Source organism: Parasteatoda tepidariorum, chromosome 10 (genome assembly GCF_982258835.1).
Source record: "Parasteatoda tepidariorum strain Cologne lab strain chromosome 10, Ptep-v5.0, whole genome shotgun sequence".
In the NCBI taxonomy this organism is placed as follows: domain Eukaryota; kingdom Metazoa; phylum Arthropoda; class Arachnida; order Araneae; family Theridiidae; genus Parasteatoda; species Parasteatoda tepidariorum.
In genome coordinates this window covers 95,672,129-95,697,804 of record NC_141764.1, presented here as the reverse complement: position 1 = coordinate 95,697,804, position 25,676 = coordinate 95,672,129, and the positions used below count along the sequence as shown (strand labels likewise).

Sequence of the window (25,676 nt, the reverse complement as noted above, 5' to 3'; positions counted from 1 at the left end):
TTTCCAGGTATTGGGAATTCTTCAAAATCTTTGCAAGAAAAGATTTAAGACACATCATTAAATAGAAAAATAAAATTAAATTTGAGGAAAAAAAATGCTGCAACACATTATTTATAATAATAATGATGGTAATAATAATAATAAATGCTAATAATAAATGCTTTTTTACTTACTGATTTAGTTTTAATTTTGCATCTGCAATGGATGAGGTTTAAATACTTTAATAGTAGTATTTTTGACTTTTTTCACATAATATTGCATTTAAGGAAGATTTTATAATTTTAGTTGAGGATGACTAGGTGATTTTTCTAAGGAACTAATTCGGTGTTAAAAATCTTTGACGTATTTGTCGAATAATTTTAAATTTATCTTTCATAACCACTCTTCTCTGTGAGCAAATGTATAATGGACAAAATTAACTCTACGTAAGCTAGTGAAATTATAAAAATATATAGAATTTTTTTTTCTTTTACAAACATTGGAGAGAGTAAAAATAGAATTAGAAAACAGAAAATGTAGTTCTATAGTTTAAAATCAAAGTAGTGGTTAAAAGATTACTTTCTAAGAAGATCTCTAACAAGAAGCTCACGAGACACCTGAAAGCAATAAACCATACTTGACTGTCATACTAATCGATCAGAATGTTCAGTTACTTGATTCTGCGCTAGCAAACTAAACCACCCGAATCATTTTCCCAGCTCTGTTTATCGTAAACATTTTGCTGTTTATTTGTCCCCCATGCTTAGTTTAGTCATCCAAATTGGCAGAAAATTTTTGTTTTCCGTAATTTTTTTGCTTCTCGCGCAATTAATCTTTGTTACACTCTTCTCTCTGAAATCTGTATTGCACGTCTGCTCGATGGTTGATTTATCCTCTCTGTAGTTGATTCAGTTCTTGCTAAACTTTCTAAAAATAAAAGCACTTCTTCTAATCTTTACAGCGAATTTGTTGCTACACCATCTTTCTCTTCTTTTCATTGAAAAATTGCTAATATCCTGCACATTTTTTTGGTCTTAAAATCCTTTCTGACCCATTAACATAATTAAATATAAGTCCTTTAAAGTTCTTATTAGTATTGGAGATTTTAAATTTTAAACTCACAGTTAATAATAATTTATTTCAGCGATTTTATTAAGAGTTATTTTTTTCTTCATTTATTCTCTAGTTTCAATTATTAACTAACTATTTTTGCAGTGCTTCTTAATAATTAGGTAGCGTTTTGTTTTTAAAAAAAGACTAATTAAAAATTTGTAGATTTCTTTAATTATTTGAAAATAATTACATAACTTTCAAAATTGAGGCATCATAAATAGCTTGTTAAATTCACATTAGATCTTTTGCATCTCGCAAGCAAAGGATCCATTTGACGTCCAATTGTTCCGAAAAAATGTAATTTCATTAATTTGTATCGTTTTCACTCGGCGGGAATTCTGTGTATTACTGTTTTTGTGAATTAATAGCTGAAATTTTTTATCTTAGACGAGGAATGACTTTCTGCAGTTGCTTGTAGATGCAGCAACAGAAGTTGCAAAAGAAGAAAAGTGGGATGATACGGATGATCTTTCTTCCAACTACGTTGATGATTCAAAAGGCCATGCAGTTTTCAAGGGAATAACTTCAAAACGTATGCATCTAACTTAATTAATAACAAAGAAAAAACTTCTACGCAATTAGTTTAACATTTGAAATGAAAAAAATACTCAAAAATTTAAAAAGGAAAAAAATTTATTTTCAAGCTCTACTAAATTTAAACGTTTGGAGTACGATAACTTATACGAAGAGAATTAAATTGGGCATTTTGTAAAAACCGCACTTAATGAAGAATTTTTACAATTCTTGTCAAGACGGAAAAAAATACATATACATATGAGAGGTTGCAAATTAGTATATAATTGATGGTAGGATACATTACGCTCCTGGGATCTAACAAAAAAACTACTGAAGAATGTGAGATTAAAAATACGAAAACCTGTTTGATTGCGGAAAGAAACTGATAGGAGTTTAAAGACGATTTATAGAAACACACCCAAGTTTCATTAGGTGATCTAGTTTGTTTCAGCGTTTTTATTTCGTTTTCCCACCGATTGATTCAGTAGATTTCGATAGCGTTTTTGTTCTTCCTCACTTAAATATTAATTTGTGACCAGTAATAAATAGACTTCGCAATTTTATTTTTTTCTAGGATTTAAAAAAACTTATATTGTTAACGGTTATTACGAAATACTTGGCACAATCAGGCACACAATCGGTGCTATATTAGTTTTAAAAAAATAGAAATTTTTAAAAATGTTCGATACCAAATCATAAAAATATTTGAAAAAATAAAATACATTTTTGAAATTATATTTCAAATGCTTTTCTATTTGATATACAAGTATTTAAGTTTCATTAAAATGATTCACAAAGTCCATTCCTTATAAGTTAACAACCGTTTTAAAATGTGTCTTTCATTATGCATAATGTGCTATTCAAGTTTTTTTTTCAATAAATGTAATTGACTAATTCAAATGTAGTAAGTTCTGGTGGACGTATGTGAATGTGTAGCTAAACGTACAGTGCGTCAAAAAAAAGTGGACTACCGTGAATGACTTTTGATCTTAATGTTCTAGGACTCCATCTTAATGGTTCGAGGGATGGACTTGAAATGTGTTAATTATTTACAGACGATATTTTATGTTACGAAATCAGACGCAAATTTTTTTTTCTTTGAATAAGCATACCTTTTTTCAACGTATTCTGACTTCTGTTCTCCAAGATATAGGGGATAGCTGAAATCTAGGAAATATAATCCCCATAGTTTGGTCAGGACAGCGATCCAAAGTATAACACCTTGATCTTAATTATACTCTTTGTGTATTTCACCATATTTCGAGAACTTTTTAAGTGAATTGAAAATTTTTTGCAGATAATAAGATAATTTATAATTTCGAAAGGTAATTTCCAAGGATAATTTGATGAAAAAAAAAGCACATTTTGAAAAATACTTATTATTTTTTACTATTTAGGAATAATAGTTGAAAAAAATTTAAATGGTATGGTATAAAATTTTTGGATCATTTTAAAGCAAGTAATTTTACAAGGCAAAATACAAAATTTGAGTGAAATCGGTTAAATAGTTCCCGAGAAATCAACTTTTAAAATAGTCGTACATTTAAAATTCGATTTCTTAGGAAATCGGTTGAATAGTTCCTGAGAAATCAACTTTTAAAATAGTCGTACATTTAAAATACGATTTCTTAGGAAATCGGTTGAATAGTTCCTGAGAAATCAACTTTTAAAATAGTCGTACACTTAAAATACGATTTCTTAGGAAATCGGTTGAATAGTTCCTGAGAAATCAACTTTTAAAATTGTCGTATATTTAAAATTCGATTTCTCAAGAACTCTTCAACCTCTCAAATTTTGGGTTTTGTCCAGTAAAATTATATGCTTTCAAATGACATAAAAATTTTATACTTTTAATTCAAAATCTTTTTGGATACTATTAAATAAAGTAATAAAAAATGATAAATATTTAAGGAAGTTTGTTTTTTGCAGGAAATTATCTTTTCATAAACGAATTTTATAATTGTGTGCAAAAATGTTTCAATGAGTTAAGGAAGTCCTCGAGAAATGGGGAAAAACGCAAAAAGTAAAATTAACATCAAGGGTACAAAATCGCTCTCTTGAGCAAAGTATTGGGACGATATTCCCTAGATTGCGGCTAACCATTTATTTTGGGGGTCAGAAATCCGTATCCGTCGATAAAAAGGTAGTGAATTTAATCAGAAAAAATACGTTTTTATGTCTGATTTCGTAATTTAAAATGTCATCGGCACAAATCCATTAGCATATTAGAGATCACCCCTTTGAACCATTAAAGTTGAGTACTAGAATGTGAAATTCCGATCATTAGATCAAAAGTTGGGTGGTCCGTTTTTTATTATTTTGGCTCATCGTACATTTATTATTTATATCATTCTTACTTCATTACGACGGTTCAAAAATCGTAATATGCGTCTTTAAACCCTCGGAAAGATATATTTAAATAAAATTTTTAATCTCTGGTACAAAATATGCTACCATACTAAGTAATGTTAAGACTGAAGATCCAGCGGAGAATAGTTTATGTTCATTTTTCACAAAAATGACTTGCGGATCGCTATTCTTCGCATTTTGAGGATTACTAAGTTTTTACAAACAACAACTTATGAAATTGGTTCTTGCCGAGAGTTATTACACAGTGAAGATGGGCCAAGCTGGGCAAAAACGGTTCCTGGCCTCCTTGAAATCCGTTTTTCTTCAGAATCAGCTATATGTTTAAAAATTGCTTTGCTTTAGGTTTGCTGAATTTGAGGATGAGCTATGTTATTCGAGATTTTATTTTAACCCACATCTGCGCATGCCCTTAAAATAAAATTAACAAAACCGAATTTAACGAGTTTATGAAAATTTCTAATGAAAACAATTTCACAATTTCGCAATTAACTCCTGTCTTCCAGAGAATACAAATTTGTAGCTAAAAAAAATCCTTATAATATTTGGACTTTATAATACATCAAAATTTTCTATTTAATAAGCACATTTGTTGAGTTAAATTTTGAGAAGTGAGAACAGTGAGCTATAAATTGATAAAAATTAATAAAGTCAATGCATTTTTAAAGAAAAAAAGCAATGATTTCCATTTAGTTGAAATTAATTTTCTCTGAATATAATATAACAGATATGAAGAATATAATATAACACTAATGTACCCTTTTTTTTGGCAGATGCTCGTATTTTTTAGTAGCTTTTTTAAGAACTGTACGAAGCATAATATCAATTTTAAATGAGTTTCTATGTAATATAGGAAAAGTATTATATTTTAGGATTATCCATGGATGAGCTTGTGGCTCAGTGTGTTATATTTTTTCTTGCTGGCTACCATACTACCGCAGCAACTCTAGGACTTACTACCTATCTACTGGCATTGAATCCGGAAGTACAAGAAAAAGTTTTTAAAGAAATATCCGAAGTTGTTGCAGAAACTAATGTGAGTGAAGAAATTTACCAAAAAGATTGGAAGTTTTTTTTTTAAATAATATTGCAGCCCATAGCTAAAATCTTTTGGTTTCATAGCGATTAAGAATTATTTAATAGTTCTGTTACGTTTATAGATGGCATTTTAAGGAAAAAGTAAGCTTAAACAATTGTCAAAAAATCTTCCATTCCGAAGGTTTAGCTCGAAATTCACTATTAGTAATATTTGATAATGGAAAAACTTCATTAATTACAAATTATACGAAAAAGAGTTTGAAAAGCCTCATGAAAACAAAACATACCATACGGAGAAAAAATTTTTGGTAAAATTATCATATAGTATACTAATGACATTTCTGATTAAAATAAAGCCATAATTCTGCTTTTTAAAACAGCAATACATGGTATTTAAGCCATTCATTTGGTAATTTTTCCATTCATATCGAAACTGTTTTTTTGGAATTTCTGGTTTTTTAAAATTATAGATCATCTTATAACTGTTTTCGTTTAAAAAAAGAGTACTGTTTAAAAAATTAAAGTTCTTATTATTAAAACTGAAAAGTAAATGCAACAGAATAAATGCTTTTTATGTCATGCTCAAAAATACCATGATAAAATTATCAAATTTATCACATTTAGCAAATTTTATCTCGTATTTTAAAACCATATTTTATTGTAAATTTTACAAAAATCATTACCATAGCACTTTGGCAAAAATTATGGAATTTTTTGGTATTTCAATAGAGCCATAAATACGGTCAAATTGTGTATTCAGTATAATTTTTTTTAATTTTATGAAGATAAGACAAATTTTGTTTGCTTAACAATGAATAATTGTTTGAATAACAATTATAATTTTGTAAACTTAATAGAAATATTAATATGCAAAGCTTGTTTCCTTAAAGCTTAAATAAAGGCATGCAAAAACCTTTACAGGAAGAAAATCTAATTTTTAGCATTTATTTACAGGTATGTTTTTGTCTTTTTACATTCTAGCTCTCTGCCCAGGCTCTCAAATGCAATCTTTTCCTTGTGTTGAAAACTTAGTGATCAGGCTACCTTCATTATTTTACGTGTAAAAGGAAATCTATTAAAGCCTCAGCAAACAAACATTGCTTCACCAATGATCATAAAATACTAAATAATCCTTGAGAAGTTGGATTTATCCTCGGTTTGAAATTGCTTTCTATTATTGATTTGCGAATGATGATTCATCCTACATTTCTGAAGGGTTTTCTAGTCTTGTTTTGTAAACTTAGGTTCAATATTTAAAAGGGTTGTTTAAAAAAGCAAATTCTCAATATAAAAGGGTTGTTTAATCAAACTTAACGTGAACCTCATGGCGTGTAAACTTTCACGGTTTATTTACTAATCATTTATGAACCTTGTTGGGATTTGCGATAAAGTTTGTTGCTGACATTAAAACCAACCCTACTCTTCTATCTAGATTAATAATTATATTATTGAAAAAAAAACTCATTTTTCTATAAGCATATAAAATACGGAGTACCACACACTTATAATACATTTATTGTATACCACAAGTCTTTTCAAGAGAGAACGTAATCCGCAGAGAACTGATAAAAATAATTAAGATTTTTTTAATCAGATTTTATAGAGATTAATTTGGAAAATGTTTATCTCTTTTGCTAGTAAAGGTGTATTATTCTAGAATTTTCATTGTTGGTAATTTTAATTTTATAATTTCAGGGTGAACTGAAGTATGAATCAATTCAAAATATGAAGTACCTTGACAATGTTGTCTCCGAAGTTTTTAGAATGTATTCTCCCGCAATTAGGTATTTATGCTGTATTCATATATAAGTTTACAGCATATTTATAGATTATTAACATATATTTATGCAACTTGTATTTCTCTTTATAAACAATTTTTTGTAAATAATAAATAGCTTCAGGCTTCACCTTTCAAGAATTTTCAGTTTGGAAATTCTTCTTCTTCTAATGACAAGACAGCCATTTGTAGGGCGAGTCCTTTTTCAGAATCACTTCCCATTCTGCTTTTTTCATCTCCAGGGTGTTCCAATAGTTCATCTTTTGTGCCCCGAAATCTTTAACAATACAGCAAACCCACCTTAGTCTGGTTCGTGTTCCAGCCGGTTTAAAATGAAGGATACCGGATGTTACGGAGGACAGGTCCATTCGGCAAATGAGTCCTTCAAAAGTAATGAATAATAACTGTTGATGCCATGATGACATGCAAGACTCGTTTGACTATACAGCTGTACAAACGATGACATGCAAGATCCGTATAGTCTATGCACCTTATGGTTATATCTGTGCCTCACGCACCATTGTTATTTACTGCACCCAGAATCGTCCTCAAAACTTTTCTCTCGATAATAGCAAATCTCTTTTCATGTGATTTTGACATAACTCAGATTTCTGAGCTATAAATGAGCCCCGGTCTCATGATCGCCCTATGAAGCTTTCCCTTTTTACTAATTTTAAATGTAAAATTTTTATAATCCATTTAGAAAGTGTTCAGCTGAAACAACGTGGTATTTAAACCATCCTGGCTGATTAAGTTTGTGCCAATGTTGTTGAAGTCTTTGACAAGTTCTAGATTATGATATTCAATTTTTAACAACTCAATGTTTACAGTGTCTTGCACGCATGCATATATTGTGCTTTGTTTTCACTAACAACTAAGCTTATTTTTTATAAAATGAAATAATTTAATTAAAGGGAACTTATAAGAATAAAAATGAAATAAATTATTTTAAGTACATAATTGAAATTTCACATGTTAATATTATATTTTAAATGTAATAAAATAAGTTCTAAGTAATTTCTCCTTTCACCAAAAAGAACTAAAAAATGATTATCATTGGTGAATATTGGTGAAGAGATTCGAAAGCGAAAATAAATGCATTGTTTCCAAATTAAAATTAATTTCGCAATTATAAAGATTTTACACCGTAATAATTTCAACAGAGGAAGAGTTGATTTTTCATGCAGGACGCAGTTGACCGTGGAAAGAGAAGTTGCAAAACAGGCTCAAATGTTGGGCCACTTTACAATTTTGACTTTATTCCATCTAAAAGACATGAGTTTTAAAAGTTTCTTCACCGTACTAAGCACATATTCTAAAATGTTTTGAAGTATTTACGTCTTCCTTTAAAATAAAAAAGTAACTCTTGTTTGTTTTCCACTATATAGTATAGGTTTTTTCCTCAGTAAGGTCGATTGTACAAGAGAGATCAGATGGCAGATTGGATTAGGATCTAAGCAATATCCTCCAATGAGGTTACTTAGAAATTAATCCTTCCTAACACCACACAGATCCTAAAACATTTAAAATTTTAGTTCTATTTATGTCTGAGTTCCTTGCACACACATATACATGCATGTTTTCTCCATCATTTACTTATTATCAGTAATATAGCTCCAATTTTTTTTGTTTCACTGTATTAACTCAAATACACCGTCTACCTTTTAGGACAGAAAGAACTGCTGATGCTGAGTATAAATTAGGCGACACTGGACTTACCATCCCGAAGGGAATGACTATCGGAATCCCAATATTTGCAATGCATAGAAATCCAAAGTTTTTTCCTAATCCTGAAAAATTTGATCCCGACAGGTGAGTAATGCTGTAAAATTTACCCTCTAAACACTTCACACATTTATTTATTTTGCTACCTGCTTCTAGTTCGACATTTAATTTGATCCTTCCTAATTATTAGAGAGAATATATTCTTAACTACAGATATTTATTATAGCAAAACGATTATGCTTAGGCACTTTACAATTTTTTGTTAAATATATCTATAAGGATAAGATTTGCAATAGAGCACTGGCATTACTAAATTTGAATGTGCAATCATAACAAACTTATTTTTTGTTTTCTTCTAATGTTTAATCACACTCAGGTAATAGACTTTTTGATTATTTCTTATGATAGGTAGATAAGTATGCTGTTTGACTCTGGCATTATATTGGTATATTTTTCTTTAAAAAAACATATTATTTTTTGTGAGTTTTATTTTTATGTAAGTACAGTAAGTTACTACCCGTTTTTAAGGTAGTACATGCACCTTCATTTTTTTAAAGGTTTTGTGTATGAAAATTTTTAACACACAATAAAAATCTGATTATTTTTTTTAGCCTGAAAATGTTAGAATTTGGACGATATCTACGTTTTAAAATTATAATTTTATTTAAAATTTTTGACAACATTTTAACTGATCAAGTAGAATAATTGTTACTCAGATACAATTTATTTTCATTCACCAAATGAGCTTAAAATTGAACCAACAATGAAAAAAAATTTTTTATCCAAGAAGTAGATAATCATAGACTACAGAAATGTAAAAAGTGTGTTCCCTGATTACTCTCTTCGTGTGCTTTGTTTTAGCTAAAACCGCATTTGAGCATAGTATATACTTCGTAGAAAACTTGTGTTTTGCTAAATTTAACTTTTAATTTTAAGATATAAGTCTATATTACCCTATTTTTTAATCCTTATTAATGTCATTGTAAATTAAAGTTTTTATTTAAATTTTAATTACAGATTCAGTCCCGAGGAAAGACAAAAGCAGATACCTTATACTTATCTTCCTTTTGGCGCCGGTCCAAGAAATTGTGTTGGGATGCGTTTTGCACTCCTAGAGTTGAAAGTATGTCTCGTCTACGTATTCAGTGCTTTCCAAGCAAAGAGATGTTCTCAAACACAGGTACGCATAGGAAGTGTTCTGAAAATTATTTAAAAAGGCCCCAGTTCAATTGATGAATAAATCATCGCATAATCCATTAAACAGTGTGACAATACTTGCTTGGAAGCTATTGCCTATTTCACACTTTAAAAAAAATTAAGGTTTTTTTCTGTATATCATATTAGCTCTTCAGATTTAAGAAAATAAAAGAATCTTAGTAACTGTATTTAATAAAATAAATAAATAAATAAACCAGAAAAAGGATGAAATATGACAAAGCAGCATTGAATTTTGAAACACGTTTATCTGCGAGCACCGAGAGGAGCTTCTTTGTTTATAAGGATCTGATACTTTTCACCGACATTCGGGTTTTCCATTCCCCTTTCCCGACAACTCATTTCCCCAAGAAGTACGTTTGCTCGACAGCACGTTTTTCAGACAGTTATGTTGCACGACGGGTGCATTTGCATGACAGGTTCACTTGTCCCCCAACTTATTCGTTTGGCAATGCATTTGCCTGACGAAACAATTACGAAAACGTTACTAATTGAAAGATTATATAGATTTACTCAGTAATTTTTTTGCAATACAGCCGCCTTCCCCTGTTGGGGTATCTCACTTGAGTGCTTATACACTATACACAGTGAAATTAAAAAGGAACAAATTGGAGTACAACGAAGATCAGAGGTTTTCGTTCGTGGTAGACCTTTTTTGCCAACTCGCAGACAATTCGTTGAAGGAAAAGACCGAATTTCCATTACAGTTGCAGTTATGAATAATCGTTCAACTATTAACTATTTGCGTGTTATTGCTCGCAATCTTCCACTATAATCTGATTGCATAACAGATAATCCATTATAATCAAGAAGTGAAAAAGGCAAATGAAAATATTTAAAGAATCTAGAAAAAATTGCAACAGGAAACAAAAATTAAAAATAAAAAAAAGAGAATAACAAAAAGAGAATAACAAAAAGAAAAAAGAATAAAAATTAAGAAAAAAAAAGTTTATATATATATATATATAATGCGACTTAAAATTGAGTATAATTCTGAAAGGTTTCAAGTCTTTTAAAACGCAAAGGAAAAGGTAACATAAACAGTCATTAAATATCGCTTTCACTTTCTTGCCGTTAGTAGCCCAGCCTTTCTTAAAAGATTAAACAGTTGTCAACAGATAATCATATCATCATTGCCCTTATATTCTTGCCCTGTCGGGCATTTGAGCTGCCAAGAAAACGGAGTCTGGCCTTTGAGTTGTTAAGCAATCGAATGTGGAGAAAATGGCCGGATCGGGTTTATACATACGTAGTTTGTTTTGAAATCACCGCCCTCAATATATATCGTTTAGAATCCTGTTCAAAAGAAGTTGACATAAGCTCCAGATTCCATCTAACCAAATGGATTTTGTTGCGTTAAACTCTGCTCTTCTTGGTGATTCCTCACATTTTGATGGTATTTTCGTCTCGCTTTAATATTAATTTTCAATCCTTAACGTGAATTTTTTTTTCATTTTAAATTATTGTTACAAATAACTATTAAATTTAAAAGAAAGTAGCAAATTACATATTAGATTGATGCTACCGACAAAGAAGACTTATATTTCGTAAAAATGGTATTTGAATTGAAATAAATTATATTAAACACAAAACTTCGTGTATTTTAAGATTTTTTTCGGTTGTTAAACATTATTTGTTTCTGTATTATATGAGACAATGTTATATCAATACAGATTACGTTTATTTCTTATTTGTGAAATAAACTTTAATCCACTTGTGTGACGCTAAAAAAAATGATTTAAATTCCAGGTACCGGTACAATTTAGGAACTCGGGTGGTCTTTTGTCACCAAAACCAATTGAATTAATCATGGAACCTCGAACTAATTGCCCTGTGAAGTTTTGAGGGAAAACAACAACGAGTCATCTGCAGGAGTATACACTGTTTGTTACAGAGTGAACTTAGTAAAATTTTAATATGTGTGCAGATTTGTGAAAAATAGTTGCAAAATGTTGATAAACATAATTGTCAAGAAATGGCATATAGTTTATTTCATTTGATAATAAAAATTGATATTTATTATTTTAACAGTAGTAATATTATTTTGAAACATTATACACACTGGGATACTATACAAAGAATTTAAAAGTATTGGTTTTAGAAGATTTATGAATCTAGATTAGTGCAGATTACGAATTTTTGAGACGAAATCACGTGATTTGTGATGAAACGCGACTACTCAAATATATGACAAAAATATATTCTCAACTCGGAACCTCATCTCAGTGCATTGAGGTAGATTAACTGGAATGAAGGCTATAGGCTCGAAACTAGAATGACGAAATAAGCCGAAGGTGGTCAAGGAGTTGACCTCTTAACTGGAAGATTCCAGGTTCAAATCCCGCTTCAAGCATGGATGTAACATTTTTCTCTATTCTATCTGTCTTTGCGTTATTGGGGCAACGTTGATTTTTCCTGTATAAGCACCCTAAGAAAAGTGATCAATAACACCACCGCGCGTTAGACACCCTGAGGTGCTACAAATTCCACAGTTTTTTTCTCTTTATTTTCTCTTTTGGAAAAAAAATAGAATAACGGAATATTTCTTTACTTTTGATTAAATTTGTTTATTCGAAAGTGGGGAGGGTTATTTCGTTACATTGACGAGACGTTCCTTAGAAGTATATTCTAGGAAACGGTTTCGTCAAAAATGAGGAAAGTTTCGTGAAATTTGAGTATCCATTTTTTACAGTGTATCAAAATAGAATAAGACCCTATGATGACTTTAACCATTTGGGATTTTACAAGCCCTTTTGATTTTAACTTCTTCTGATTTTACAAGCCCTTTTGGCTTTTAATATTACAATTTACTTGATTTTATTGTTCTCTTAGATTTATGTATCTCAACACCTTTTAACTCTTTTTTTCTCATCTTTAAAATCATATATTAAACTTGGTTGTCTTATACCAGTGTTTTATCCCCTTGCATGATTTTACTTTTCTATGGTTTATTTGCAATGGTTTTAATTTTGCTGTTACCGCCAACCCAGTTTTAGTGGCTGTTTATTGTGATATTAGTGAATCATTGTGTAACTTATTTGCTTGTATCATTGCCTATTGTTGTATTTCGTTTGTATCATTACTAATTATGTTGTGAAACTTAATCTTTCTTGAATTGTGAATTATGCCGTATGCCCAATTAAGGGAAGGTCGGTTATTTATATTTTACAGCGTATCAACGCAGAACAGATTTAACTGCCTCAAAGATTTTAAAGATAACATAATCAGATATGTTAAGGGTAATTAGTTATTCAGGGAGTGTGACATTCAAGAATGGTAAAACAATGCAAGAATTTCTAAATATAAATTCCTTTTAAAAATAATGCTGTCAATAATGACTACTACAAACTTCGTCACACTATTTATAAAGATTTGATGAAACAATTTGATATTATTTCAACCCTTTCCGAATCGCGTCTTACAAAGGTATCCTTCAATTTCAAGATACATTCCTGTAGAAGTGAACTGTCTCATATCTTTTGAAGACAGAGAAAGGTAAGTAATGCTTGTCGGAATTTTCCGAATCCCTAATTTCAGAATATAGAAATTGAAAATAGAATATTGCCTTTCTATTAAAGAAATAAATTGAATTGCATTCCGATGATTCGGGTTTGCACTAATTTTTATTTTATATTATTATATTCATTTAGTTTTCTTTATTAGTTGGGATAATTATTTTCCCAGAGGTAGCAGTAAATTTCTCATAATTTTAATTAGAAAAAAAATGTCAGAGTAGGGAATACCGGACAATTGTCCTTTTACTCAAAGGAAGGTCAGAATAAGAAATAACGGGCAAAGGCACTTTACCTTAAAAAACAGTGATGGGAATACAATGCATTTCCTACCTTTCTAAACCTGCTAAAGGAAGACAATATTCCACTCTTTATGCGGTGACAGCATAGAAATGGAGGACTAGAGCTGCACCCTTGTTCTGTTATAATATTGCTTCCGGAACAGCAAATTTCGGTTGAAATTTTTATTCAATCTATGCACTAGCAAGTACAACCATTGATAGGGCATTCAACTTCGTATCTGAGCTGGGTGCCTGAAGATGCGAAGCGACCCTTTTCCCATTCATCTTGAAATGGATGCTATGAGATGTGATGTGGTGTGGAATGCAAGCGAAATTACAAGTGGGTGTTTAGCAAGACAAATGTAGTTTTAAATACAAATAATGAATCAGGTAAAAAATACACGTATACAAGAAATACTATACTCAAGAGAGTCTCAAAACACAATGAACACGTTGTGAACCAAATGGTTTCAAAACACATCAATAAAAGTAACCCGGAAGTATAGACTGTCAAGAGCTTGCAGCGCTCCCTAGTGTAGAAAACACCATCCATAATGACTAGATTGTTGATGGGTTTAACGTACTATCAAAAAAGTTGTCAACTAATTGCACATAAAATAAAAGTACTCTATCTAATTCAAAATATTGCTAGTACAACTCCTTTTTATCTTAATCACAGATTCTTCTTCATAAAGTAGATATTCTAAACTAAAAGAATCAAGCAATTATTAAGAAAACACAACAAAACGATGTATTTATTTTTCATGGAACATCGACAAAGTTGCCTCTCTCTCTCAAAAGTAAAGCGTAATAAGAATATTACAACCACTTCAGATCACTTTAATTAATAAATTAACAGTAGGGAACAATCTGAACAAGTGAAGGGTATCTCGACAACCTTGCTCAATCAACCCGTGTAGAGGCTTAACTTCTTCCTTTAGCATTAAAGTCTATAGGGTTGAATGCATTCTTATATAATTATTTTAAAGTAAACAAACCATTCTAAATCTAAATGGAACCGGTTTTAAGGTTAATTTTTTTTTAAAGTTTCTGAATATTTACACTATTAAGGGGAATTATAGCTTATTTTTATTTAATGAAGGAAATGAAATTTGGTTTATTTTTTTCTGTCGTTATCGCGCCAAGTGCATTCAAGGGGTTGATCCCTATTTTAGGGTGTTGAACAGATGAAAACGAAACTATTTTTAGGCTGCGCCGTTAAATTATGTCTCAAATGTGAAGTTTTGCATAAAATTGTGTTGTAGTAATGTAAAAAAATAGGTATGAGGAATTTTTTACGTATGATATACGCATTAATATTTTTGCATATTATCTACGCATTAATACTTAGTAAAAAGGAATGTTGTTAAAACAGTTTCGCAAACAAGTTGCAACATTGTAATTACCATATTTTCGCCAAATATAATTATGGAAGTGATAAAATAATTTATTTTACGTGTATAAATCATGTAATAAGATGCACTGCAGAGCTCAATATTTATTGCAGCTATTTATCTACAATTCATAAGAATTTCTCTGTTTATTCACTAACTATAAATATTGAAATGAGGCAGCCTTTACGTAAAGTAGAAGAGAATATAGGCAAAAGCAAGTTTCCTACCACTCTACCTTTAAAAAGGATTTATTTTTCTTTTACTTCATACCTAGATATAAATATTTTTATCATATAATGGTAGACAAAAATGTCTTGTGTCCTCAAAATAAGTGCTAATAATGAAACTTTTTTGCTACCATTTTTTGCTATTTTTTTAAAAATAAAATTATCTTCCTTTTGGAAGAACGCTCGGCTTATAAAAGGAATTATAAGCACTGGTTATCTTATAGTTTTCTTTTCTATCTAAAATTTAGCATTGTAATGTATAAATTCGAGACAATTTTTAAATATGGCAAAATTGTTTTAAATAATTGCACAAAACCTTAGATGTTAAATTTAAAATAATTTATTTATTTCACGCAAAAATCAAAAATTTACAAAATATTAATTTTTTATGCATATTTGATTGAAGTTTATTGACTTAAAAGCAAAGAAATTAAAGTAATTAATATTTTAGCTGCTTCATTTTGAATTAAATTTTTTAAAACTAAATTTAAAAGATTTATTAATAGTATACAGTTTTATTCTAATTATATTATATGGTTTAATACTTATAATTATATGGTTTACTTATAATTATATGGTTTATTACTTTGCATACAAAATTAATCTAGTTTTCCTAAGAAAAGTTGTTATTCTTCTTTTTTGAAGAGAGAAGGGCGATCGATTATTAAGTCAGATATTTTAAGTGAAGATAAACGATATACGGGACAATAAACGTAATAAAACACTAAAAAACAATTAATACAAACTCAAAAATTGCGTGGTGATGAAACATGATGCAAAATCGTGGAGAAAGTTATTATTTTTTTTGCCATATGCCTGTTTAGGCAGTGTGGGTGCGATTGTTCCTGTTTTTCAGTGGCGCCATCTCTGGCCAGGAATTCGACTTCTGCCACGCCATTCACACAACCACAACCCGTTTATAGGGCGGGTCACACTCACACACAAAGGAGAAAGGACATAGAACACACACAGAGAGAAAGAAACATCCATGCCTTGCCCGGGATTCGAACTCAGGACTTTTTTGATGCAAGGTCAGTTCCCTGCCGGTCGGCGGAGAAAGTTATGCCAGCAATTGTGTTTAAATTATGGGTAACATGTACTCACACTCTACAAAGTTCTTCGCCAATAGCTGTTATATGCGTGTAGCATTGAATCATTAATCAGTGGGTTATTACACAGGTGATAATGCATGATAATTAGATAATTACAGATGTGCAATGTGAACCTATCAGCTATTATAGCATTTCTTTGTTATACTTCTCATTCTGTTTTGCATAAAAGCAAAGATATTTAAATTACTTATTTTTCATAAACTGCTGTTATTTAAAAAGGTACCATATAATGAAATAAACGTAGTTTCCGTTGAAACAAATATCATTTTTGAAAGATTATATTAAAGCTTAGTACATATGTATGAAACATAAAATTTTCGTTCGAAATACCAGGTCAACGTGTTGTTAGAAAGAAATTACAAGCTGCATATTAAATTTGTGACTGAGTGTAGCTAAAACAATAAAAATAATGTTTGTTGGTAAAATAATGGGTAACGTAAAAAAATCTTAAATTGTTGTATTTTAAAAGTATTCGTAAATTATTAAAAACGCCACCGCTTTATTTGATAATGTTTCAACGTTTTTAAAAAAATTTTTGCCACATTTTAATTTAGTTTTTGCACTTTTACTACATAAATATTTGAAAGATAATGATTTGCTCGTAAAAACAAAATTCTTCCATCCACACATTTTTTTTCAATGTAACCTATTCTTTCAAGAATGATATCAAAAGTCATTATCAATTCACATATCAGTTATGTCTTTCTAAGCTGCAGCGTTTGATTACTCTCCAAGATTTATTATATTGTAAGTTAATATCACTTTTATTTCAACTGCTGTTGATGAAAGCAACTGGATGCAAACATTAGAGATTAAACCATGGATACTCTGGATACATTACATGATATTCGAATTGTTAGTGCAATTGTTGCAGTAGTGATATCTATTTTGCTTTATTGGTAAGAGTTATTATTTCAGTTGTGGTTTTATTTAAAACTAGCCGCCAGCTGTCCGCCACGTTATTAATTTTTTATGGTATCAATTTCTATTTCTATATAATTTTTTATGGTATCAATTTCTATTTCTATATAATTTTTTATAGTATCAATTTCTATTTCTATATCGCTACAAAAATTATCGTCTTCGCTTAAGAAAAAAAAATAGAGCGTGGAAAGAAGAAGAAAAACTTATTATAACAATTATGAACAGCGACAAATATATCAAAGAGAAGCGTTCTATTTACGTATCGAATATGTTGCCACATTTTTAATACAAAAGTTAAACTTTTCTCCATTTTGATAAATGTAAACTAATGCGAACCTTACAATTAAATTATTAATTCCTACGTATATTATTGGTTTAAGTTGTCGAAAATTAATATTTCAGTTGTAAGGTTCGCATTAGCATACATTTATAAGAGTGGAGAAAAGTATATGCATTTTTTAATAGTTTCTTGAATATGGCTCTTTGAAGAAGAAAAAGCATAGATTTTCTTACAAAATGACTGATAACTAAAAAACTAATCCAAATTTTTGAAAAAGAAAAAAAATACTTCTTCATTATGTCAAAACACAATTATGTGCCGAGTTTCGTGCCTGGGCGAGGCTTCTGGGGCGATATATTGTGATTACAGGCAGACAGACAGACAAACAGACACACACACAGCAGCGTTTATTATTATGTATAGATAAGATCTATGTATTGCGTAATGGAAAGAAATGCACACAATGAATAACTCATAATTTGATGATCCAACATAATGTAAATACATTTACTTATTAGTGTTAAATATTAATTAATTTGTCGGGATATTAAATTATTGTGAAGCAACAATTTCAGGAGATAATTAATGAATGAAAACTTAATGATTAAAATTTTTTAAATCTTAACGTTTTTAAAGTTAGATGAAAAAGAGAGAATAAATCTATTTTTGTCAGACCAAAACGGAAAAAAGTAGAGTTCATCAATTTTCGATCATCAATTTTCGATGTTGATGTGGTGTGATCGGCACTACGCACACGCCGCCTTTTCGTCAGACAAGCTGGCACCTATTAATCAGAAGCTCAGTGGCCTTCAAGCCGCTACCGGGAATCGAACCCAAGTTGCCAGTACACAGTCATAATAAATTTTTTTTTCTCAAAGTGCATTTAAAGTTAAAATCTGATAGTTAAAATTATGAATTTAATATTTTTGAAATAAGACTAAGTATTTCTTAAAAGGTACGTCTGTAATAAAATAATATAGTACATAGTGTAAATATTCCCCAGAGCAATTGTGTTACATAATATATGTATTTTTTTTAAAGAGAGTTGGATGTTTACTTAACATTCAGGACTCCATTGAGTACTCGTGGAAATGATGAGTGAGTATATGGCAATGATGAGCTCATTGCCGTACATACTCACTACGGATAGAGGTGCGGAACTTTTATATGCATTGGGTAGAATAGCGGTTCCCAAAGGGTGTTCCACGGAACTCTAGGGTTCTATGGATGGGTCACAGGGGTTTCGGGAAAAAAAACTTTGTTAAGACCATTTATAGTTTTTGATACTTGTGGTAATACTATTTATTTAATATCTCGATCATCCTAACGAAATCGTTCGAGTAAAATGTCAATGAAAAAAGTAGCGTTATTTTTACAAAACTATTTTTTTTTCAAAGAACAACAAATTATTAAAGAGATTAACATTTATTAAAAAAAATATGTTAATATTTCACACCAGCCTTTTCAACTCATAACGAATAACAGAAATTCCACAATAAAGAAATGTGCTTCTTTGATAAGCATTTATTGCAATTAATTTATTCAATGATCTTAATTCATTTTCATTTCAAAAATAATTCAGCTTACTTTATTCATTTTCATTTTTCGGTAAACAAGATTCAGAGTACATGCGGCTCCAGGGCTGAGAATTCAAATAATGTCTAACTTAAAATCCTATTTTAAAACTATTATTTATAAAACGATGAAGAAATTAATCTTTACAAAATGATAAGTAGCGCTTTTTGGTTTGACTTACAATTGCTAATAAACGTTATTTGTTATTTGGGGTTCCGCCAAAAGAAGGTCGATCATTCAGGGTTCCGTAGCCCGAAAAAAATTGGGAAACGATGGTGTAGAAGAGCATTCAATAACTTTATTGACTAAAACCACAACCACAAAAGATTAATTTGCTTTATAAAGCGCCACCACATTTCTTTATTTTCTTATTCTTTATTAAAATAGTTTCATGAATTAAGTAAACAATAATGCAAAAAACTTTAGGTACTCTACGAAGAACCATGATTATTGGAGGAAAAGAGGTATCCCTTACGTTAAACCTTATCCCTTCCTCGGATCGCATCCCGCATTAGAGAGAGGTAAGGTAAGTTGATTTTACTTAACTAAAGAGCAATCCGTAACGCATGGTGATTAAAATTTTTATTTTTGAATGGGCTGATTGTGTTGTTTGAGTGATTTTTATATTTGATCAAAATTTTTTGTTCCCCTCTATTTAGTTTTGGGGATGGACATTAAAGATTTATTATGAAACTAATATCACCACAAAAGTTGAAACACTCCTATTTTTCCCTTATTTAAAAACATTTTTTTCGTTCAAAAAAAAATTCTATTTTCAAAAAATAAGGAGTCGTTATTGCTCGAACACGAGTCTTTTAAATAATTATCCAACATTTTAATATCTGAACTAGACGCATCATCTTCAGTAGCATATGTTAAGAATTTTAAGATAGTTAATAATGCTGAGATGTTTTAGTTAAAGTTTGAAGATGTAGTAAGAATCAATTTAGGTAGTCAGGGATTTTTTTTTCTTTCAGGTTACTGCTTTGACTTTTTATAATAGACAAGAAACTGTATACTTTACAAGAGATTACAAGCTTTCGCCCGTCAACCCGCAGATCAACAGCTTTCGCACATGCTTTACAATCACTCTGGCACGTGTTCCCTGCGTACACTCATTCATCATTAAAAAAAAAGAAAGAAAAAAAAAGGAATTATTTAACCAATTTTTTAGGAGCTATTCAACCGACTTCGCTCAAATTTTCCATTATGCCATGTAAACTTATATGCTTTAAAATTACGTAAAAAATTGTATACCTCATTCAAAAATTTTTTAAATATCATTAAATAAAATAATAATAAAAAAATTTTTTTTTTGTTTTTTTGTATGGAATTATCTTTGGATAAGCGAATTTTACAGTTATGTGCGAAATTTTTTCAATGCTCTTAAAAAGTTCTCGGAATATGGTGAAATACGCAAAAAGAAAAATTATCATTAAAAGGTCCAAACTTTGGATCACTGTCCTGGCCAAACAATGGGGACCATATTTCCCAAATTGCCCTTATATTTCCCTTATATTTCGGGGGTTAGGAATCAGAATCCGTAGAAAAAAAGGTATGTTTATTCATAGAAAGTAAGTTTTGTGGTCACCCTCGAACCATTTAGATTGATTCCTATATTTTAAAGATCCGATCAATAAGTTAAAAGTTTTATAGAGAGGACCGTTTATTTTTTGCTCTTTGTACATGCTTACATTGGCACTTTTTTTCTGATAGTGTTGTATTTCCATGGCATTACAATAATATAAGAAAGCAAATAGAAAGTTGATCTAACTTTAGAATTAGGAATGGACTTATTCCCTTTAAAAGTGGGTGTTGAATCATAGAACGTAGAGATCCGATCATTAGATCAAAAGTTATTCAAGTTGGTCCTTTTTTTTGCACGCTGCGCATAGACCAAAACTCTTATCAACATAACTCGGTGACGAATTTATAGATTCTAAAGTTATTGATATCAATGATACGCACAACAGCTAAAGTAAATATCAAAATTTCAATTTTGAATAAAATAGTAATGAACTTGCTAAGTAAAAAGAACACAATCATACTTGCTTTCTTCTAAAAAATTAAGTTGCATTGCAAATTTTTTAAAAATTTCAATAAAATAATTCTAGATACACTCTCAGAACTCTAGATACACTCTCAGAACTCTAGATAAACTCTCACTTTTGATGATTCAGCATCCCTGTAACAGTATTTTGTTCATTTTGAGATCTGGGTTTGAATTCCCCTTTGGGCCATGGGTGTAAATTATCTTTGTTTTCTGTTTTTTATGTTGTGCCATCATAATGGTGCCCACGTTAACGTGATTATTAGAAAAGTTAGATGCATTAAAAACTACGAAATCTTTATTTTTAAAGAAAATAAAATGACGAAATATTTATTTTATTTTGACGAAATTAGTTTCTTCGATGAAGTGATTGTAGATGCTTCGTCACATTGACGAAATTTTTGCTCTGAGTATATATTATAAAACAGTTTTGCACAAGCGAAGAAAGTTTCATGATATTTGAGTATTCACATTTTATAGTGTAAAAGATTTTTTTATCAAGCAAAGGCTGCTTTATATACCAAATTCTGAAAATTCGCGATTAAATTACTAAGTTAAGACGAAACGTTTAACGAATTTTTAAACACAAACGTCGAAATTGCAAAGAAAAAAGAAATACATTCGAAGTATGCAGGTTTTAAAGTGTAAATTCAATATTTGCTTTGAACATCCCCATAGTTTTTTGTGATTAAAGATTTCGCGCTGTTTTGTAATAAAATCTATTGCAACTTTTTTTTTTTACCAGAAATACTGAAAAATGCTCCTTTTTTAATAACTATGAATATGCTGCAAAACTATATTTAATATACCTTAAATTTCAGAGATCACTCATTATGAAAAAGATTATCTTAAATATAATTTTATATTTGTAGAATTTAGAAGACGTTGAATTGGAACGGTACAAAAAATATGGTAATTTTTATGGGTGAGTAATAAAGTGCTCTTTCATTTTGATTTTTGTAAATGCTTTTGATATCACACAAAATAAAATAAGTATTGCAATTGTTCATACTTACAGTATGGTTGCTGCAAGCAATAATTTACTAAAATTTTTCATGACCTAATCAAAGCAACAGTTTAATTTCTAAAAACTTGATTTAATTTTACATTGTCAATGGGACTAATATGAGACAAAAATCTAAACTTTCATTTTTTTCAAGGATTGAACCTAAGCCAAATTCATAAATGTTTCAATTTGAGTTTAATATTGCCTCTATTGTTTAATATTGAGTTTAATATTTATTATGTGGATAAAAATTTTGAATATTGCAAAAACAAAATTTAAGTAAACTTGGAAAATTGAAAGTTTAATTCAACGAAAAAAATTGGATTTGATGATTTTAATTTCACTTTTTCTGTGAGAAAAAAAGTCATTATGTGAAGCTATTTTTCGTTTTTTTTTCTTAATGCTGAAAAATCCTTTTAGTGTTCCTCACTTTTCTGAAAACTTATTAAAATTTGTATATCAAAAAATCAATGATATTTTCATATTTTACTTATTAAGTCTATCCTTTTGAATGATAATTTTCAAATATTTTATTTTCAATTGCTTAAGCTCGAATAAAATCTACTATAGTAAGAGTTTAGAAATTAGTTGTAAGTAATTTTTAATCTAAAAGGCTAACCACATTTACATATTTTGAACAAACGAAAATCATGAATACATAAAAAATATAAATAATCTGTTTATTTCGATACTGAATAAATATTGAATGCATGTATCGTAACCTGCCTTTTATATCAAATTAAAATGGTTCAAAAATCGTTTATAACATTACTGTACCCAAGTAAAACTCACTTAACTTTAATTACTTTTGTAAAAATTTCTGCTTTTAAGTCTAGATTAATATTTTAATACTTCTATGTAGAAACTCAATCCAGATGTATTCGAAAACAGAAAGAAGCATTCGAAATTGTAGGCGTTTCCTTTGCACAATTTTCTCCAAGTTTTATTGTATGCTGTTGATTTTCTTAGAGTTTGATAAGCACTCATTTTTCAAATGATTTTGTGTTGCTTTTGTTGAGTTACTGATTGGATTACTGCAATCAATGATAATAATTCCTAACTACATAAAGTTTAATTTCAAACTGTATGTTGATAAAAATAAAATGTTCGAACCATTGTGATAAGTTATAAAAGATAAATTCTAATAAACAATGAGGTTCCGTTGACATTGATTGATTGAAGACGATTACTAAAGTGATAAAAATTTTATGTAATTGAATAGATATAAACATAAATGAAATATCAAAATGAAATAAGTTCCCTTTTGGAAAAAGAGGTTATAGCAATTTTAGTTATATATAGATATTCTCTTTTTATATCTATAACCATTCATATAATGGAGCAAGATTTGTTGTTAAAATAATCAAATAAATTTTAGCTAAAAATGCTATCGCGAGAAAACTATTTTTAAGAGGAATAAGTTCATTCCTCATTCTAAAGTTAAAACAAGTTTCTATTTGCTCTCTTATATTATTGTAACACCATGGAAATACATCACTATCAGAGAATAAGTACCAATGTGAGCATGTGAGGTATGTAAAAAATAAACGGATCTGAAAAACTTTTGATCTATTGATCGGATCTTTAAAACATAGGAATCAATCTTAATGGTTCGAGGGTGACCACGAATATGCTAATTAATTAGTGCAGACGATATTAAGAGTTATGAAATCAGACACAAAAACGTACTTTATGTGAATAAACATATATTTTTCTACGGAATTAGTTATTACCTCCAAAATATCGAGTGTTTCCTCAATCTGGGAAATATCGTTCCAATAGTTTGATCTGGAGAGCAATGTGCAGTTTGGATCCCTTAATGATTTAACTTTTTACGAATTTCATCACATTGCTCATCCGGTGAAACAACGACGTAATTGCAAAATCAAGTTACGTACGTCACTGTTTCACCAAATGAGCGGTATATAGAACACTCTATTCCCACTAAAATATCGAAAGAGGTGTTAAAAAAATAATAAAAAATAAAATAAATAAATAAACAAAAAATTAATCCGAATTTTTCCTTTTTTTTTTGCCATTGGTCTCTGTTTTTCAAAGGAAGAATAATATTTTTTATATCGCTCATTTGGTGAAACAGTGACGTAACTAGATTTTGCAGTTACGTCGTTGTTTCACCGGATGAGGGATATCTCGAGAACGTTTTAAGAAAATTGAAAAAATTTTGCACACAGTTATAAAATTTGTTTATCCAAAGATAATTCCATTAAAAAAATATTTAGCAAATATTTATTATTTTATGTAGTAACAGTCGAATAAATTTCGAAATGTAAGGTATGACATATTTTACATCATTTTAAAGTTTGTAACTTTACACGGCAAAATACAAAATCTGAAAGAAATCGGCCAAATCGCTCCAGATAAATCAAATGTTGAATTGAATCTTATCGGTGCCACCTTCCTCCCCCCGAACCATTAAGATTAAGTCCTAGAACATGAAGATCCAATCATTAGATCAAAAGTTGTCTGTCAAGGCGGTCCGTTTAATTTTTTACACGATGTACATTGCGAGATTGCATCTTTCGTGCCAATTCCTACTTAAGATTAATTGACCTGATTTTGTTTAATATTATTTTGAAAAACCTATATTTAGAAGTTTCCTACACCAATCAATTGCGTATGCATTATTCGAATAATATATTTGTTATTAAGCAAATAATCAAAAAAGAATGGATTGAAAAATCCTCAAAATATTTCTATGTTGGCATCGTATAAAGCGTTGACCTATAACTAGAGAAAAGTACACCGAAATGATGAGGTTATTGCCATACGCATCAACTGTATACCATGAAAACATGAATTTTGATTATTAATAAAATTAATTATTTTTGTATTCGCATGCTAACATTTATTATTTTTTTCATTAAAGATAAATTAAGTAAAGTCTCTGTGCGTAAGAAAATTCCTTTCCCTTTATTTTTATTTCATACATTGTCGTTGAAAGTGGAATAAGACCATTTGAAGCTAAAAAGCGTCTATATTTTACGATTTTGATAATCATTATTGCATTTTAAAACCTAAATATATTAGAGTATTAAAAATATTATCTAAATTGATCAATTTTTAAAATTCATTTCAACGCTAACCCTGAAACATCTCGATACATGAAAAATTAATACAGAAATCTAGAAATGTTAGAATTATTACAATGTTAAAGGTTAATCTTATTTCAGTTTTCTTGATTTATCATATTAAAAAATTTCAAAAGTTCTATGCGTAAATTTTACTGAAGAAAGCTTTTCATAAGGAAATTCGATTGATTAGAATTACGAAAAACCTACTCATACCTTCGACGTCGTGCAGCAAACCAATTACAAAAGATACAATAAATTTTCTTGCAAAAATAAAGATTTATTTGATTAACTATTAAGAGAGTTGTTGGAAGTGGCACCCGCTCACGTCATTACGCAATCTGCAACATTCGCAGCACTTTTGAAGCCAAGAACTTAGATTTGAAACGACGCATCTCAATTAATCTATTACTTTCGTCTCTATCATATTTCAGACCCTGCATGCAATTTTCTCTAGTGGTTTATAACCTCATGCTCTATGGTAAATTAAGATCCT

The 25,676-nt window shown here is 29.6% G+C and overlaps 1 protein-coding gene across 3 annotated transcripts in view; it reads left to right on the top strand.

The window, feature by feature from the left end:
- Positions 1–25,676, top strand: part of LOC107442058 (cytochrome P450 3A21) — a 71,044-nt gene that overhangs the window by 22,447 nt on the left and 22,921 nt on the right. The window contains exons 9-14 of one of the 3 annotated variants that reach the window (XM_087153410.1): positions 1,480–1,624; positions 4,848–5,011; positions 6,709–6,797; positions 8,459–8,602; positions 9,533–9,695; positions 11,480–11,758. In XM_087153410.1, coding sequence (XP_087009536.1) covers positions 1,480–1,624; positions 4,848–5,011; positions 6,709–6,797; positions 8,459–8,602; positions 9,533–9,695; positions 11,480–11,575 — 801 coding nt within the window. In that variant the 3' untranslated portion in view covers positions 11,576–11,758. Of the gene's footprint in view, positions 1–1,479; positions 1,625–4,847; positions 5,012–6,708; positions 6,798–8,458; positions 8,603–9,532; positions 9,696–11,479; positions 11,759–16,953; positions 17,156–19,461; positions 19,562–21,957; positions 22,011–25,676 lie in introns of those variants that run through there. The other 2 variants (XM_087153412.1, XM_087153411.1) reach the window with 2 other exon arrangements.